Source organism: Myxocyprinus asiaticus, chromosome 15 (assembly GCF_019703515.2).
Source record: "Myxocyprinus asiaticus isolate MX2 ecotype Aquarium Trade chromosome 15, UBuf_Myxa_2, whole genome shotgun sequence".
NCBI lineage: Eukaryota > Metazoa > Chordata > Actinopteri > Cypriniformes > Catostomidae > Myxocyprinus > Myxocyprinus asiaticus.
In genome coordinates this window covers 43,536,989-43,556,400 of record NC_059358.1, presented here as the reverse complement: position 1 = coordinate 43,556,400, position 19,412 = coordinate 43,536,989, and the positions used below count along the sequence as shown (strand labels likewise).

The 19,412-nt window shown below is 36.6% G+C and overlaps 1 protein-coding gene across 3 annotated transcripts; it reads right to left on the bottom strand.

Annotated features, from left to right (window-relative positions):
* Window positions 1-4,544: 4,544 nt before the first annotated feature.
* On the bottom strand, window positions 4,545-18,875 carry LOC127452540 (uncharacterized). Of its 3 annotated transcripts, none has more exons than XM_051718063.1 (9): window positions 18,737-18,875; window positions 18,151-18,175; window positions 17,958-18,063; window positions 17,013-17,100; window positions 14,413-14,642; window positions 10,790-10,922; window positions 10,500-10,644; window positions 7,092-7,328; window positions 4,545-5,695 (listed from the first exon to the last, which is right to left on the bottom strand). In XM_051718063.1, exons 3-9 carry the CDS (start codon window positions 18,030-18,032, stop codon window positions 5,638-5,640), a joined length of 966 nt encoding a protein of 321 aa, XP_051574023.1. In that variant the 5' UTR covers window positions 18,033-18,063; window positions 18,151-18,175; window positions 18,737-18,875; the 3' UTR covers window positions 4,545-5,637. The 3 variants fall into 3 exon arrangements, with proteins under 3 accessions (XP_051574023.1, XP_051574025.1, XP_051574024.1); XM_051718065.1 differs by having other exon boundaries at window positions 14,413-14,597; XM_051718064.1 differs by having other exon boundaries at window positions 18,151-18,169; window positions 18,737-18,836.
* Between the last annotated feature and the right edge of the window lie 537 nt (window positions 18,876-19,412).

The window sequence follows — 19,412 nt, the reverse complement described above, 5'->3', positions numbered from 1 at the left end:
TAAAGCTATGACAGTTTAGGTGTAATATGAATGCCCAGGTATGTTACACTTTTAGGTAACCACTTAAATGGTTTTATAAAATTAGGCTCAGACCTTTTATGTGTTCCCAATGGCATCATTTCTGATTTATGGAAATTAACTTTATATCCAGACATAGCTCCAAATTGTTTATTCAATCAGTTAACACAGGTAATGAAGCTTCCGGATCTGTTATAGTTAATAGAATATCGTCAGCATAAAGTATTATTTTTTTGCTGTCTACTACCGATACAAACACCGCAAATTTTTGGGTTATGTCTAATATAAATTGCTAAGGTTTCTATAGCCATGGCGAATAGTAAAGGCGACAGTGGACACCCCTGACACAGCCTAAAAGACTCAGAAACAATGCCATTAGTTAATATGGTGGCAGTAGGTGAAGTATAAAGTAATCTGACCCATTTTATGAAGTTTTCACCAATCCTAAACCTGGTCATAACATCAAACATGTAGCCCCACTCCACCCTATCGAATGCTTTTTCAGTATCCATCACCAGCAATAGACTGGGTGTGGAACTATGTTCAAGGTGGCAAATAATATTAAGCATTCATCTAGTGTTCCCATAGGAGTGCCGCCCTTTTATAAATCCTGTTTGGTCCGGGTAAATAATATCTGGGATCACATTCTCAAGACGTCTAGCTAGGATTTTAGCCAGGACCTTTAGATCAACATTTAACACGTTAATTGGTCTGTACAAGCTGCATTCCTCCGGATCTTTTCCCTTCTTGTGTATTGCAGTGATGTTAGATACATTCATTTGATTAGGAAGTATAGACACTTGAAATGATTTGTTAAGGGCTTTCAGAAGATAAGTTTCTATTTTGTCTTCCATAATTAAAAAAAAAAAAATTCTACTGGGTATCCGTCAGGCCCAGGAGATTTTCCTGACTGAAGAGAGCTTATAGAGCCTTTCAACTCCAACAGAGAAATGGGAGCCTCCAGAGTTTTCTGTTGTTTAGTACTTATTCTAGGAATGGGGAGATCTCTAAAGAGTTATTACCCTTACTCTTATATCTCACACCGGACTGTCATAAATTATATTATTATTATATTATATTCGCTCTTAACAACTGACTATCAACTGACAGCCTGAATGTCAATACAGTACAATACTGTACATTATATATTTACTACTATATATACTTTTTTATATATTTTTATTTTTCATTTTTATTGAATAATGTTTATCTATATAGTGTGTATTGTATACTGTACAGTGTATGTTATTATTTGTATATTGTTGAGTGTAATTATGTGTATATCAGATGTTTAAATTGTGTTGTGTTAATTTGATGTTATTGTAAATTGGTATATGTCTCATCACTGTCACGACTGCTATGTTGATCGGAACTGCACCCAAGAATTTCACACACCATTGCACTTGTGTATATGGCTGTGTGACAATAAAGTGATTTGATTTGATTGATTTGATAAAGAATGTATTTTCCAGAATACTTTGTGCGTCAACATTTGAGCTATATAGTTCTTCATAAAACTGTCTAAATCTCTCATTTATTCTTTGATTTTCTAAGATTCTGGAACCATTAGTGTCCTTAATTGCTGAAATATAACCTTTAGCAGGTGCATTTTTAACTAATCTTGTGAGAAGGCGGTTAGGTATGTTACACATCTCAAAAAATCTTTGCCTTGCGAATAATATATCATTGTCTGCCTTTCTGGTTAATAGATTGTTTAACTGAGCCCTTAGAGATTTAATTTCAACAAGAAGTTGGTCTGATTTTAAAGACTAAAATTGTTTTTCTAGCTTCTTTTCTAATTTCAATTGTTCAGATAATAAATCCTTTTTCTTTTTACTAGTGTATGCTATTATCACTCCTCCAACATAGGCCTTATAAACTTCCCATTCCATTCTAGGATCAGTACCGCTTATGTCATTGCATTGGAAGTATTTATTTGACTGTTCATTTAAGTAATTAATAAACTTCTCATCTAAGAAATGGATGGGATTAAGCTTCCTTATTAGAGACCAGTAACTGGGCCGGGGTGGCGACATAGATACAGTGGCAGGTGCATGATCTGATAAAGTTATAGGGCCTATTTCAGATTTATCAGCCAGACTAATCATGTGATTTGAGAAAAATGTGTAATCAATTCTTGAGGCTGTTTGATGAGCATGAGAATAAAATGTGAAGGTTTTAGCTGTTGGGTTTAAAAATCTCCAGGTATCAACCAGGCCAAGTTCCTGACAGGAGGCGTTGATAATGTTAGCAATTTTTGGAGCTATATCAACTGCTGGTAATTTATCCATAACTGGATTAAAGTAGCAATTAAAGTCACCTCCCAGTATCACATTATAACAATCTAAGTGTGTTATGCAAAGTAACACACTTTACTTTGCGCAAAGTAATCACCATCATATTAATTTGGAGCATATATGTTTGCTATCACAACCTCTTCACCGTACACCAAACCCTTTATTATAACCGCACTGCCTTCTTCATCAGAGTAACTTGTCTGTAACTGAAATGGTAAATTTTTGTGTAAAAGGATTATTACGGCACATTTCTTAGTAGAAAAGAATGAATAATAAAGTTGGCCTACCCAATCTCTGCCAAATTTCTGGTGTTCTAAATCATTCAAATGGGTCTCTTGTAGAAATGCAATATGAATTTTGTCTCTTCTTAAAATATTTAGGATCTTCCGCTTGACAATGTTATTGACCCCATTTACATTCCATGTACTTACCCTTATACTGATATTAAAAATACTACTCATTGGTATCAGGTATGTATATAAGATATACAAGCGCTAGTTGTATTGTTTGAACATGAATGCACACACCACTTATAAGAAAAAACTAAACAAAAAACAATATAAAATATTGAATAATAAACCTCAAAACGCTGACTCCTTCTGAAATGAGAAATACCAGACCAATTCTTTTCCATGTGAAACACACAAAAAAAACATCCTGCATATAAAATGAACTGTGCAGGAGTGGAACCGACTTGCAGATAAAATCCCAATTACAAATGAGAAATATAATAAAAAGAAAACACAAAAAACACTGAATCTGTGAACCTCTCACATTCACCAACTGAAGAGCAGCCAGAGAAACAAGGGGTAGAGAGGTAAAACAGTGGGAGTCACATACTCACAGCTTTGTGGTGCGAAAACAATTTTCTTATAAGTCATGTATTAAACATGCTGTGCCAGCGTTACTCCTCAACAATCAAAAAGAAATGGAAATGTATTATAGTCGTCTTTAGCATTAGTTGCACATTATATTAAATAGTACCTTGCACAGTACACATCTATCCAAGAGTACCTGCGGGGAATTATTAGTGTTGCTGAATTGACTCCACAAAGGCGAACACCTCCTCAGACATAGACAGGTAGGTGTCTTTCCCAGCTGCGTTGAGCACTTTTATGGTAGCAGGGTAAACAAAGCCGTATTTCACTCCTGCCTCTCGTAGTCATCTCCGAGCTTCCACCGTCTCCGCTCTATTCTTCTGTACACCAACCGAGAAGTCTTGAAAAAATGATACTTTCTTCCCCTCAATAAAAATGTCAATCATGCGTCTAGTATTTGTCTTTTATCTCTGTATGTGTGCAGTCATACAAGCACAGGTCTCGGATGTTCCCCCTCACTTCTCCTCCGAGGTCCAGTGTGATGTGCATGTTCTAGCTTAATCCGTCTGCCCTTAACATTCATATTTAAAGTAGTCGGTATCCAAGTATCAAAGAAAGATACAGTATCGCTCCCCTCAGTGCCCTCGCTGAGGCCAACAATTCTGATGTCCTGACACGACTTCTATTTTTAAAGTCCTCCATGCAATCTAGGGTCTTTGCAGAGATGATTCGATAGCAGTGAGGCGCGTTGAGCTGTTTGCTTGGTTCTCCTCGAGGTCAGAGTTTCTCTTTTCAGCCTCTACAACTCTTTGAATCATATTGTCCAACTTGCCAGATATTTCTGAGATAGGGTCATGAATCACCTGCAACTTCTTGTCAAGCATGGTTGAAATTTTTCAACTATGCAGTTAACTACGTCCCCCGGCAGCGTTGCTTCATTAGGAACAGTTGAGCCTGACGAGCTATCGCCATCTTGCCGCCATCTTGCTCATTAATCGCGTTCTTGTTTTGCCGTGTCGCTCTTTGGGCTTATTTGCTTGATGGATCCAATAGTTGTGTCCAAAATGTGTCAAGGGACATCCTGACCACTCACTTCACAGCTCTGCACAATTTTAAAAAGGGCTAGATTACTGTTTTAAAATAATTTGAGCTAAATAACTAGGAGCTCCGCAGAACACGTCTCACCACTCTCAGAGCATCACGTGCTTTACTTTTTTTAAGTTCACTCAACTTTTTATTTTTTATAGTTAAAATCTGTAATTGCAAAATGTCATAATTTGTTGATAAATTATTTTTATATATAAAAAAACTTGCTTCTCTGTCTATTTGTCTCTACACAGAAGAAGGAAGTTGGCATGTGGCAAAACAGCGACTTATGAAAATGCAAAGCATCTCAAATGTAAATCAGGTGATCATTATTTATTTCCTTGACTTAATCCATAGGAATGTGATTTCCTTTTTCCCTAAAAGGAAGTTGGCAACAAAAATAAATTAAACAGGCCAAAAAAACAACTTGTGGGTGATGTGATCACAAGGGTTTTCTTGTGAATTTATATAAACAAGTCACTCAACTTTGTTAACATGTTAACAAACATTTGTTAACATCATATTTTAGCTTTGAGCAATCTGTTTGTTAGATAACATGTTTTAACATGATCTTGATGATTTCCGAGAGAAGGTGTCATGTAGCAGTCCAGACTCTTTCCTGGAACATCAGAACACATTCTTCGATATACAGATACAGTCTCTTGAAAACTGTGTCCTGGAGTGCACAGTTCATTATATAGCACACTTGAGCGGTCTCATGTGATAAATATGTGGTATTTGAGTTTAATCCAGGAATCATTCAAATGGTCAAAGCATCAGTGGTGAACATGACTGATAATTGACATATATTGCTGTTTCAGTCAGTTTTATCAACTTAATAGCAATTTAAAAGGAAGTTTCTTTCATATGCATTAGCAGGTTTGGGTAACAGACAGATGAATATGTGGAATTTGTGAACACTAATGCAGAAAGCTTCACAGATTTCCAAAGAATTTCAAAACCAGTCCTTATCTGCTTCTCGTTTGTAAATATTTCAGCTAATTTGATAATATGTTCAGCACCATTTAACATTTTTTCGAAACTTCCAAAGAACTTCCAAATAAACTTTCTTTATTGTCAGTTAAAAAAAAAAAAAAAAAAAAAAAAGAGATAAAGCAGATTCCATATAGGCTTACTAACAGGTAACAGTAGGTCACCATAACATACAAAGCATGTGAATAGAGATTCAACATCTAAAATCTCATTCTTTCCCAACCATTTTTGGTTTGTTATCACTGCATACAAAGTAGCCAACCATGTAAGATAACATGCAAGGTAACCAATTTGCCAGTAAGTAGTTATAGTTCTACTAGTAGAGTTAAAGGATCCACAAGTGAATCCATGCAGCAAATTGTTGTGAGAATGCCCTTAAGTGCCCTACAAAGTCTTCACTAGTGCGCCGGACTGTGTTAAAGTGTCTATTCCCAAGCCATTAGCAATTTACTGAATGCTATAAATGCTCCATGTCCAGGTTGACTGAGGAGAAAGCGGGAAAAGAGAAAATAAATATCAGATAAACAAGTGTTGTAGATGCTGTACCTTTAAAAATTCACCATAAACTTTCAAAATGGTACAATTGATAAATAACATCAATATCCTTATGGAAAATGAACTTTGAAATATCCAGTAGCAACACCCCACTGAAAAGACAGCATATGTTGTGTTTTGTTTACTGGCATGCTGGATTGTTACCACAAAACTTCCTAACTATAGCTAACCAGCAAGACTTTCTTGCTCAACTAACATCAACTAAGTTTTGCTGTTAAACAGCATGCACTGTATTACTTTATTTGGTAACACTACAATAATGTGACCTATGTTAACAGTTTATAAATGGGTTCATTAATAACCAATAACTCATTTACAAATGCATTATTATTAATTGGTACGAGGTTATTACAACATGAATAAAAAGGGAAACTTTCATGCAATACTTTCCAAATAGTGAGTCATTTTACCTGACATGTTATAAAATGCTTAATAACACTTATTCAATATTAGTTACTTATGAAAATCTATCTTAATGTAAAGTGGACACATGTAGAGCATTTATTTATTTATTAAGGAGTTGCCAACATTAGTAACCTATGTACATAAAGTTCAGTATGGTTTAATGGTCATCAGGCTTTATTATATGATATATGCTGTGAATGAGCATGAAGAGCTGAAAAGTGTTTTTGTAGAGGACTTTAGGTAACTAGGACTAGGTAAGTTGGGACAGCACTCGGAGTAGCACCATTCTTTTCACATCAACTTGACAAGGAAAGTGAGTCAAGACATTACAGTCATGAACAGAAACACAAAATGAAATAATTCCTCCTTTTAATCTCACTATAATAGTCTGTTTTTTGCTGCATTGTGACATATTAATAAAAAATATGCTAATTCATGGTTTATAAGTATGAATAAGTAATTATTAAACATTTATAACATGTAAGTTAAAATCCTATTTGGCAAGTTTTGCATGAAAGTCACCCTTTCATTTATGTTATTATAACCGCATATCAATGATATATAATGCATTTGTAAACCCCTTTATAAACCATTAACAAACGCAACATTAATGTATAGTGTTTTGTCAGGTAATACAAAAAAAAATTTGCTTCATGTGGTAAAATTTAACAGGTTTTACTCCAGTCAAAAATATGATTTACAATGACTGAATAGACCTGACTACATAAGGTTAAACCAACAAAAGTAATTTTTCAAGTTCAAATAGAAAATTACGGTTGGTTACGCTATTCCACTAGGTAGACCAGCACCAAACCAGCACTAACCATTGACATTAAGTCTAGACATTCATGCTGGTCTAAACAGGCCTTTTCTGCAGGGTGCCATCCACTGCACTTGAATGCAATAAATATTGTCATACCAGTCAAAGTAGCGCTGTCCTTCATAGGTGCCGTCATATTGCCCATTATCAGCCAACTCCAGTTCCACGCCAAGATAAAAGTCAGGGGAGTTCTGCATGGAGCCCAGGTAGCGTAAAGTACCAGTGCTGGTCCGTCCAGAGGGTAGCATGATGCGGACCCTGTGCCCAATCTTCAGGTCCAGGGGGGAGTGGGGTACAAAAACTCGATGAGGTCCTCCACTCCTCCAAGACCTTATACTTAAGGAAGAAGTGTTATGAGCATAAGTGTGGCATATAGAGTTGGACATCACAGTAACTGATGAGAGGTGTATCATGGACTGACAAAGGATTTCACAACTGGGAGTTTGCAAACCCTAAGAGGTTTCTTGATGGAATTGCAAAAGGTCTATTAGATGCACCGACCTGGTTTCATAACAACATGTTACTGTACCTACTTTTTCATGAAATTATTTTTACGTGGCTCGTTGAGCGTATCGCAGTTCCTAAAGACTTTTATTGACTTTCAAACAAATCATGTGTAAAACGTCAGATTTTCAGTTCATAAACACTTTTCAGTCTGTTCCTCACACAATGCTCTCTTATTACATCTAAACACTTTTACTATAGCGCATGAATTTTAAGGTGATAATTTTAACTTCTGTGTTACATAAACAGCTACATTTACAAGGTTGTTCGAGAGGGATTAAATTGCGTGGTAGCTCAACTGGTAGAGCATTGTACTCGCGATGCAAAGGACTGGGTGGTTACGAGTCCTAAAGAGCACGCAAGTCGACACGTGGTCCAAAAGTGTCATTGAAGCACCACAAAATGACGTGGTTGCTTCAGCAATTGTGTTTTTCATCTTGCATTTGCATTGAGGTTTAAGGTTTAGTGTAGAGAGGTCGATTTTGTTGATTTAAAATATAGAGCCTTAACCTTAAAAACCTAATCTTTTGGGGCCTGGGTAGCTCAGTGAGTATTGACGCTGACTACCACCCCTGGAGTCGCGAGTTCGAATCCAGGGCGTGCTGAGTGACTCCAGCCAGGTCTGCTAAGCAACCAAATTGCCCCGGTTGCTAGGGAGAGTAGAGTCACATGGGGTAACCTCCTCGTGGTCGCTATAATTGGTCGCTATAATTGGGCATTTCCAATTGGAATGCCCAATTTGGAATTGGGCATTCCAAATTGGGGAGAAAAGGGGAGAAAGTAAAAATAAAAAAAAAACTAATCATTTTGGGAGAACATTTAACTTGCTTATAGTGCCACACAGTGGAAATTTCACCTTGGAACTGCTACAAAATGTGTAATGAACCATATAATATAATTTTACAAAAAGTTGCCACAGTCACTTTTTTTTTCATGATAGAAATGCCAATGCCAATTGAAATTTAAAATACAAAATGTAAACCTAAAACAGTAAAAAATTTTCATTCTAATATTGTATAGAAATAAAAATCATTAAATGTTTTATTCATTATTACATGGCTCATTGAATACTTATTTCTGATTGATCAATTGTGTGCATTCTGCAGAGAAATATTTGAGTATAATGACAACTAATGTGTAGTTTTTATATGACAATACCAAAATAGAGCTTTATGGTCACAACCATAAGCGCTGTGTTTGGAGAGGGGTCAACAATGCCTATAGTGAAAAGAATACCATCCCCACTGTGAAGCATGGTGGTGGCTCGCTGATGTTTTGGGGGGTGTGTGAACTCTAAAGGCACAGGGAATCTTGTGAAAATTGATGGCAAGATGAATGCAGCATGTTATCAGAAAATACTGGCAGACAATTTGCATTCTTCTGCACGAAATCTGCGCATGGGACGCTCTTGGACTTTCCAGCACGACAATGACCCTAAGCACAAGGCCAAGTTGACCCTCCAGTAGTTACAGCAGAAAAAGTTGAAGGTTCTGGAGTGGCCATCACAGTCTCCTGACCTTAATATCATTGAGCCACTCTGGGGAGATCTCAAACGTGCGGTTCATGCAAGACGACCAAAGACTTTGCATGACCTGGAGGCATTTTGCCAAGACGAATGGGCAGCTATACCACCTGCAAGAATTTGGGGCCTCATAGACAGCTATTACAAAAGACTGCACACCGTCATTGATGCTAAAGGGGGCAATACACAGTATTAAGAACTAAGGGTATGCAGACTTTTGAACAGGGGTCATTTCATTTTTTTTCTTTGTATCCATGTTTTGTTTTATGATTGTGTCATTCTGTTATAACCTACAGTTGAATATGAATCCCATAAGAAATAAAAGAAATGTGTTTTGCCTGCTCACTCTTGTTTTCTTTAAAAATGGTACATATATTACCAATTCTCCAAGGGTATGCAAACTTTTGAGCACAACTGTATATATATATATATATATATATATATATATATATATATATATATATATATATATATATATATATATACACTACCGTTCAAAATGTTTCTCATAATCTTAAAAATCTTTTGATCTGAAGGCGTATGCTTAAACGTTTGAAATTATTTTTGTAGACAAAAATATAATTGTGCCAACATATTAATTTATTTAATTACAAAACTAAAATGTTATTTAAAAAAAAAAAGTTTTTTAAATGGATGACTTGGACCGAATAATTAAGAAAAGCAGCCACTAAGTGCCCAACATAGATGGGAACTCCTTCAATACTGTTTAAAAAGCATCCCAGGGTGATACCTCAAGAAGTTGGTTGAGAAAATGCCAAAAGTATATTTCTGCAAAATCTAGGCAAAGTGGGGCCACTTTGAAGATGCTAAAATATAACATAGTTTTGATTTATTTAATGTTTACTTCCAGTCCCTCTCCATTGTGTGTCCTTGAGGAGAATCAGTTCACTGTGAGAGTGCACAGGAGATCGACCGAAAGTAAACCATTATAGTGAAAAGGACTTAAATATTGGTTTCTCTCCCAAAGTGATTGTTTTGCTTTAGTAGACATTAATCTAACCACTGGAGTTGAATGGATTACTTTTACTATGACTGTCTGTGCTTTTTGGAGCTTTAAAGTGCTGGTCACCATTCACTTGCATTGTATGGACCTACAGAACTGAGATATTTTTCTAAAAATCTTCGTTTGTGTTCTGCTGAAGAAAGAAATTCATACATATCTGGGATGGCATGAGGATGAGTAAATTATGAGAGAATTTTCATTTTTGGGTGAACAAACCCTTTAAGCAATAGAGCCAATGCCTGGAACAACAGCACTGCTGAGTCAGTGCATTTAACAAAGCATAGCTTGAACGAACATGTTCAGTTTGACATTTATGCATTTGATAGAAACAACTTAAGTGCTTACATGGTACACATTTTATCTGTATGTGTGTCATAAGGCCACCTTATGCCATTTTCTACCAGTTGAGCTACAGGAACACCAAGCTTGAAGCACCATGAAAGATGAACCTTCATACCTGGTGTTAGACATGACAGAGGTGGTTCTGGAGCCGAAAGCTAATGGGCATGATGTTTGACTGCCACACAGGCTACTCTGGTCAACATCATATCTAAACAATCCCAAATCAGATCCCTTTTGCTGGTGTATTTGTCTGAGGCCACCTGTGGGAAAGTCGGAAGGTTTGGTCCTATGTCAGTTTAAGAAAATACATTTTTTTCATTTATTCTCTCAACAGGGAAGTTTTGACATTCAGACACCAGATACAGTGAGAAGATTCTGCTCTATTGTGGAATCTGATGCTCTTACTGAAACATTTGAGTTCCTTCTCCTCACAATCAAATCCATTCTCCAACCCAGCCTCTGTGAAGACCTCGTCTACTTCCTCGGAATCAGTGTCTCTGTAGAGCAATCCCGACCTTACCAGAATCTCCGAGTTCAACTAAAAAGATCACATAGCACAAGATAAAAAGGTTTTATCAAAGTATTGCAAGTAAACAGTGACAGAACTGGTTTTGCTTCTGGGCCCAGATTTTATACTGGACATCAAGAGGTGACCCAAAATAGTTCGCATACAAAATTGAACAAACTTGTCCTTAAAATCAAACACAAAAATGTCAACCTGGTCTCATAGTAAAAATGTGACTCTATATACATTTTTGCAAAACTTGTTATAAGTGTCTCCAGGTACAATTCCCAGCAGTTTCCTGGTGAAATGAACACTAGAGGCGCTACAACAACTGTGTGTTTCATTGACTTTCACTCAAATCATGACTTTAATGGCTGATAATGACTTTATAAATTCTTATTTTCCTCTCCATTACTCAGACCATGCTATTTTATGATATAAACACTCTTTTACTCTAATGCATCTTTTGAAAAACGTTACTTTTTAATGCTTTTATTACAGACCCACCTACAAATATACACTTATTCCAACATGATTAGCTTGTGTGGTTGCTCACCTCATAGAACATTGGATTTATAGTCAGAGGACCGAGGATCAAGTCCAGCCATGAACTCAAGCTGACACATGACACAACAGAGTCATAGCAGCGGCACAAAACGATGGGGTTGCTTCAAAAAATTAGATTTTTCATTTTGCTTCTGCATTTTTAAATTCTAATGGTTAGGTTTAGGTTTTGATGGCGTTGTCTTTTTTAACATCTCATTTATATTTTAAAACACTAATGGTTAGGTTCAGGTAAATGTTTTAGGTTAGGGAGGTATGTTTTAAATTAATTTTTTATTTTTTAATCTAAAATTCACCTTAAAACCTCATCTGAATACAACACCATTTTACTGGCGCCCCCAGCTGGACATTTCACTGGAAACCTGCAGCCAAACGTGTTATACAGCATGTCATTTTTTAATTGCAAAAATGTTGTCATGCTCACGTAATTTCAGGAGACCAGGCTGAAAATTTTTTGGGAACCGGGAACCAGTTCTTATTTAAAACCAGTTCCATTTTTTTTTAACTACCTGAACCATTCGATTTTCATGACTTTCAGTTCAGTTAACGGTTCTTGAACGTGCATTTTTCCACTGATGTAGAAAATTACACCTGCAGTGTAATTCAGCAGCGCTGCCTCTCTGCTGAATCTACAACCTAAAACACACAGTACACTGTAGCCCTATTCCCTACGCTGAAAACATCTGGAGTGGGGTTTACTTAAAAAAAAACCTGGGAAACATTTGTTTTAAATTCAAACAGAAATTGCTTGTAAATTTAACAGACCATATTTTCAAGTAAATGCTACACACAAATCCTATTGGCTTTAATTAGAAATTCTTAAATAAAGTTTACTTTGCAATTCTCTGTTTCAATTAAATTTGTTTGTACATTAGCAATGTAGCCCTGAAATAAGCCATGTGTACTAACCTTTCAATGCTTTTTAATGTACTTAGTCATGTACCACATGACACAAGGAAGCCTTCTACAGGGAAGCTTAATGCATGCTATGTAGTCTGTTAAACTACATCACATTGCTTTAATGGCAACAGAAACAAGATCCTGACCTGAACACTTGGTGCACAAAACACAATGACAGAAGCAAAGAACAGATATTTTTATATATATATTATCATGAACGTGTAATTTTGAGCAGAAAATAAACTTCAAACTTCACAAAATGGAACAACGGGACCAAACGGGAAAACAAAATTATTAATAAAAACTGTGTAACCATGCAAGCTCATTAATGATTCAAATCATTCAGTAAAGATAAGTAATTTAAGTACAATTTACTTATTGCATTTACATTTGCAATTTATTCAAATTAGCAAATGAATATGACATGGTTTTCTACTTAAGGATTTACATGATGACACATTGCACAGATAATAAACAATCATAAATAATATTTACTTATAAGCTAGAGCCAAGTAAATGTTTGAATTAAGTACAAATGTAGAATTTACTTAATGTTTTCAAATTCACACTTAAACTAACTCATTCAATGTACAAAGAACTTAATCTTTTATTCAGTATGACCTTATTCTATCAACCAATATCACTAGCTGAAAACTACAGATGTACTGCCGATGACTTCTATATTGCATGAACAAACATCTGTGGATATTTCATTTCCTTAAGTAGAAAGCAGAAGCAGCAACACGTCGTGACCAAAATAAAATAAAATAAAATAATATATATCTATACTAATATATACAGTTTATAAAATATATAATATAATTTTTCATGACTATTCTATGAACTTTCCAGTGGTTTGTTATTACTGGATAAGAATTTCTAAAAAGCATTTTGATTCGGATTGATCAACTTATGAATTATTTCAACCGATTTGACTGAATCATTAAAAAGAACTGACTCAAAAGAGCGACTTGAGCTCAGATCAGACAACATTATGGCTTGCGAGCAAATTTTACTCCACACAGAGCAATATCTGGCAATTTTTTTCCTTATATTTTTCTCCCCTTTTCTCCCCAATTTGGAAAGCCCAATTCCCAATGCACTCTAAGTCCTCGTGGTGGCGTAGTGACTCGCCTCAATCAGGGTGGCGGAGGACGAATCTCAGTTGCCTCCGCGTCTGAGACCGTCAAACCGCGCATCTTTTCACGTAGCTTGTTGAGCGCATTACTGCGGGGACCTAGCGCGTGTGGAGGCTTCACGCTATTCTCCGCGGCATCCACGCACAACTCACCAATATCTGGCTAATTAAATATACAGAGTATTCTATTTGCACCCTGCAAATAATAACCCTGTAAATAGCATCTGCCACACAGTGCAACTATTTGCACCCCAGTAGCCTGGTGAAACCATTGAAATATATGACAAATGAACCAATAGATGTTGCTGCAGTGGTGTGGGGTGTAAAGACGGTGTGTGGCTGTGTACTGTTTTCCTAGCGACCCTGAATGCGTGTTTTGTCGCACTCTTTTTCCCATCCGATTTCCTATTTCCACTCTTAATATTTCCTTTAACACTACTTAAAATTAAAATACAAATGAATACTTCTACATGTTGGTGATATGATTTGTACATGATTTGACATGACTGACTCAATGATCTGGTTGCAGAGGTTCTCGAGTAAACAGCTCGTTGAAAATTATCAGTGAATAACAATTTAAATTTCAGTCTGTTTCTTGGACTAAGCTGTTGTATGACTTCAGAAGGCTTGAAATATAGAGCATGTGTACCAATTGTTAGTGTTTTTGCATCCTTTTTGAAACTTGAAAGCTTCAGTCCCCGTTCATTCTAATAGCATGGAACAGAGCGACCAGTACGTTATGCAAACTTTCTCCTTTTGTGTTTCACAGAAGAGAAAAAGAAAAAAAGGTTTGGAACGACATGAGGCTGAGCAAATAAGAGACCACATTTTTTATTAGAAGAACTATTCCTTTAAATCTAGTTGTGACAGAAAATCTACCTAAGATCTGCCTTCAAAGCAAATGTATTTAACCCCACACACCTGCTCTCTCAGATCATGCTGTCGCCTTTGCAGCTCAATGAAGCGCATCTCCCATGACGCTCTCTGATTAGCGATTTCAGCCTTCAGATCCTGAATCTCTCCTTCAGCCATCAGCAGTCTCTTGTGCAGGGCGCTGGTGCGCCCATGATGGACACGTTTCTCTGATCTGGCCTTCTTCCCAGAGTCTGCATTTACATTTGTTCCATCGTGATGTTTGACATCATGGGCAACTACAGATTTATTTTAGTATTTTTACTAAAAACAGATTTTATAGAAAAATGGACACAGTCAATCTCACATAAACATATATATATATATTGTATGTGTGTGTGTGTGTGTGTGTGTGTGTGTGTGTGTGTGTGTGTGTGTGTGTGTGTGTGTGTGATATGTATAGCATGTGATATGGTGACTTCTTCTTCAAAGAAGCAATACTGCCATCTACTGGACAGGTAATGACATGACTTAATAGTACATTAGGAATTTCAAGGAATGTTCCAGATTGTATACAGGTTAAGCTAAATCAACAGCATTTGTGGTGAAATGTTGTTACAAAACTATTAATGTTACCTCAAAAAAATGATTTAGATTCGTTCCTCGTTTATTTAGAAAAAAAAAGCAAAAATCATGATTGCAGTCAGGCACTTAAAATGGAAGTGAATGTGGCCAGTCCACAAATGCTTAAACACACACAGTTTTAAAGGTATAGCCACATTATTAGCGTTACGGTGGCTACCAGATGATGGGGTTTAGCAGTTTTAATACTGGTTATAACTTTACACCTGGGTGCGATTTGTTGATTTGGGGGACGTCAACGTGAATGTCATAATTAAATGTAGAAATTCAGACGATGGTGTAATTCATATCAAAATCATTGTCTCAAATTCTTAAATTGTAGACTAAAACCACAGAAAATAATTAGTTTAACTGATTGTAATTTAATCAAAATAATGATCTGTATTGACAGTTAACTTCTTATTAACTGTACATTTAGTTAAACAATTAACATAAATAAGCTGTCAAATATTTAGCAGCAGGGCTAACATTAGCTAACAAATAATAAATTTGATCATCAGCCATCTGTTAGTTATTTTTCTGGACTTGTGTGTTCCCGCGCAGCCGTGGCGGTATAAATATTTAGCGTTTTCAACCTTCTATAAAACACACAGTGAAATAATCCCAGGTTAAGGTTAATTATCGTTGTTTCTCAAGTTCTTCGGGTGCCTGAACAGGTTGGTCATGTGAGAAGATACCAGAAAAAAATATTTAAAATAACGCTGGCTGTGGCGTATGGACTTCCACAAGCATTTAATGCAATTATGTGTTTATTTACCCATGTAAAAGAGAAACAAACCAGCATGTTTTCATTTGATTAGGGAAATCAGTACATAAGCATGTAATATTGTTATTTGAACAGAGTGAAGGGGAGAAGTTGTGTTTGTAAGTGTTGTTCAGACACTACACTTTCTCGTTTCAAAACATTTTCGGGAGGGGCATAAAAAAATACATAATGGGAACAGATTGTCAATATTTGTAATTCAAAATTGTAATTGGGCTTTACTTAATAGCACCATCTACTGGGGCCTGGGTATCTCAGCGAGTAAAGACGCTAACTACCACCCCTGGAGTCGTGAGTTCGAATCCAGGGTGTGCTGTGTGACTCCAGCCAGGTCTCCAAAGCAACCAAATTGGCCCGGCTGCTAGGGAGGGTAGAGTCACATGGGGTAACCTCCTCATGGTCGTGATTGACTAGAAACAGGCATAAAACTTATGATAAAAAATTAATGACCAGAAGGGGGAATATCAAAAGCAGAGGCAGGGAAATCGCTGGTGCTTGAGGGAACAGACTAAATAATAGGCCACCGCGGGTGCTGGAGAAGAAACTCTGAATTAAATGGCACTTGATCCAGCCCATTAGCGCTTTGCGTGCGAAATTTCGCCAAACCCACTTGCGTCTAGACTTAGCGCATGCTTGCACGAAATATCAAAACTTCATAGCCATGCACATTGACTTTGCGCTTATGATTTAAAGCATTGCACTGCACTTAGCACTCTTAAAATAGGGCTCATTAAGTAAGTAAGTAAGCTATTTTATTGCATTATGCCACAAATGCTGTCAAAGTTTTACAGTTTTTAGGTGAAATTTGTCACTGTCTCTCTGTCAGTCTGGGTTTTGGTCTGACATGGTTGCAGCATTATCCGCCCATGTCTGTATCTGTGTGAGCGTGCGGCTTCTGTTGTATTCCCTGCCACGCGCTCTTCTGTTTGTTATGACGTGGGTGCATCACGCTTGTGTCTTCTTGGCTGTATGCACTTGCGTCAATAATACATGTCAGTCTCTTGCGTCCACGGACGCGCATTGTGCTCGCTTTGCGCCATGCACCCAGGACGCGAGCTGTCTTCTTGTTTATGCTGAGGTTTGGTCACTTCGTTAAGGTGTCGGGTGTGTGTGTGGCGAGCTCTCACACAAGTGTCTGTTCTCGTCTTGTTTGTCGATTGGCATGAGTGTATATATTACTCATAGTTGTCTTTGCATATTAAGCCGGGATAGAAGAAAATGTTTTAACATTGCAAAAATTACACAGTTCACCTTTAAGAGTTACCTGTGTTGAGTTTTGATTGGGGTTTCTGATCACTGTCAGCTGCCTGATGTGTCCATGGTGCAGATTTTATAGTGTAATATGGGCTCACCTACAGATCAAACAGATAACATTAGGTAGTGCAACAAGAACATAATAGACAAAATACCACTAGTCATATTTTAAAGACTCAGTCAATTAAATAGTGCATTCGTGTAGAGGAAACTCCCAACTATGTTACTTTTTCAAAGGCATAGCTCTATTCCAACATATATTACAAATACTTTAGCTTGATATGACACACTGCCATTTATTAAAGGAATAGTTCACCCAAAAATGAAAATTCTCTCATTATTCACTTACCCTGATGCCATCAATCAATTAATGTCTTCTGAAGCAAAGCGATATGTTGGTGTAAAAGTAAAAGTATTAATTATTGATTTATTTTTTACACTAACCTATCAATTTGCTTCAGAAGACATTAATTGATTGACTGGAGTCTTGTGGATTACTTTTATGCTGCCTAAATATGACTTTTGGACTGTCAAAAAGCCAGCAGCTTGATTGCATCCATTTACTTACATTATAAGGACCTACAGAGCTTCAACACTTTTCTACAAATCTTAATTTGTGTTCTGCTGAAGAAAGAAAGTCATACACATCTGAGATGGCATCAGGGTAAGTGAATAATGAGAGAATTTTCATTTTTGGGTGAACTATTCCTTTAACACATAAAGACATTCTTTGTCTGATAGAATGTATAAAATCTTATATATATATATCTTTAAAAATCACCTTTTTAAAATAGTAAAAGGCACCGATTTTGAAGAACTACCACCCAGGACAGCTGTAATTACCTGTGGCCTCGCGGCCGATACGGAACAACAGCCCTCTTGCTTGTGTGATATTGCTTGATGATTATTAATAGAGTGTATTAATGTTGGCAATAATTGAGGAGGACATAATCACCCAGAAAAACCTCCATGTGCACAACAGGCCCTTGAAAGTCCAGACTACTGCTGACCACAGGACATATGCAGCCATTTTATGGACATTTCACATGGTGCTCTATTGCCTGTGAAGTATATATTAAAAAAAGCATTTATATACGTGTATAAGTGTATAATAATAGTGTTAAGTATTATTGAGTTTTAGGACTCACCAGAGAGGACAGCCAACCGCTGTGACTTTGAGGAAAAGAAGAAGCTATTCTTAGAAGACTTACAGTAAACCTTCATACACTACAGACACTTAGTTCAGGGCACAGTACTCATTAATTTCCTGTAGTATATTTAATCTCAATAACAAGGGCTTAAATGTGAAGTAACTCTAACAAGTTAAAAAGGTGCTACATCATTGCAAGTATATAATGACAACTCTCACTCATCAACAATAATATTTTAACTGAATGCACAAGATCAGTTGTTCTCATTTTGCAGAGGTTTTTGCATTTTTATGGTACAAAAGTAAGAATGTCCCTCTAATCAAGCATTGAAATGTACGACTTCATTGGCCCAACAATATGCAAATTTATTGAGGATTTTAAACGTCTCTTGAATTTAAGAAAGATTAGAATTATATAACGTATATTTAATGAATTCAGTGTCGTCTTTTCTTTTACTTTGTGTATTGTTCATGTTTTTTGAGGATGAGGGCATGTCGCGAAACATGTCCATGTTGGCATACACCTAATTTGTCTAGCTTCTACTAACAGATATTCACTTTCACACATTGAAACAGGTAAATACCTTGATAAAATGTCTCAGTGGCTGAATGAATGAATCCTGTTGTTTCAATCTTCAGTAGATCAATATCTTTCTGTTCAGCTGATTGTCCGATTGTGGCATGTTCCCAGTCCAACCTGTTGCTACCAAACCTGGAGCGAGGAGACATAATCCTGTCTAATCTGATTAGTGACTGAGCTGCATGCTTCTCTTGCGTCCCAACACAACACGATCCAAATTTTTCCATGTCCATATATCTGTGAATAGTAGTGAGAAGTGGTCAACATTACTTTCAGGATGTAAATGCATTTAGATTACTGTAAATTTTAGAACAGGCAACATTCTGACAAGATGCTTCTGTTTGATGTGTTGAATATGAAGTGTCTCTCTGGTGCACTTTCACTGTTAAAGGTTGTGTTTGCATTCCAGCCCCACCCCATAAAGGTCAAATGTGATCAACCAGAATGAAGACCACATCCATGTACAGACAACAGCGTGAAACTGACAGATGTCTATCTGCGAGAGGCTGACCCTGCAGTCAGTGTTTCAGCAGACATGTTCTGCATTCAGTTGCCAAACTGATTATTTTTTAGCTATACACCCTAGAATAAAAAATGTCTATGGCAAAATGTACAATTTATATGGAAGTGGCAAACAATGTAATTGAATAGTTGATTATTTGAAGATTATTGCATAAAAC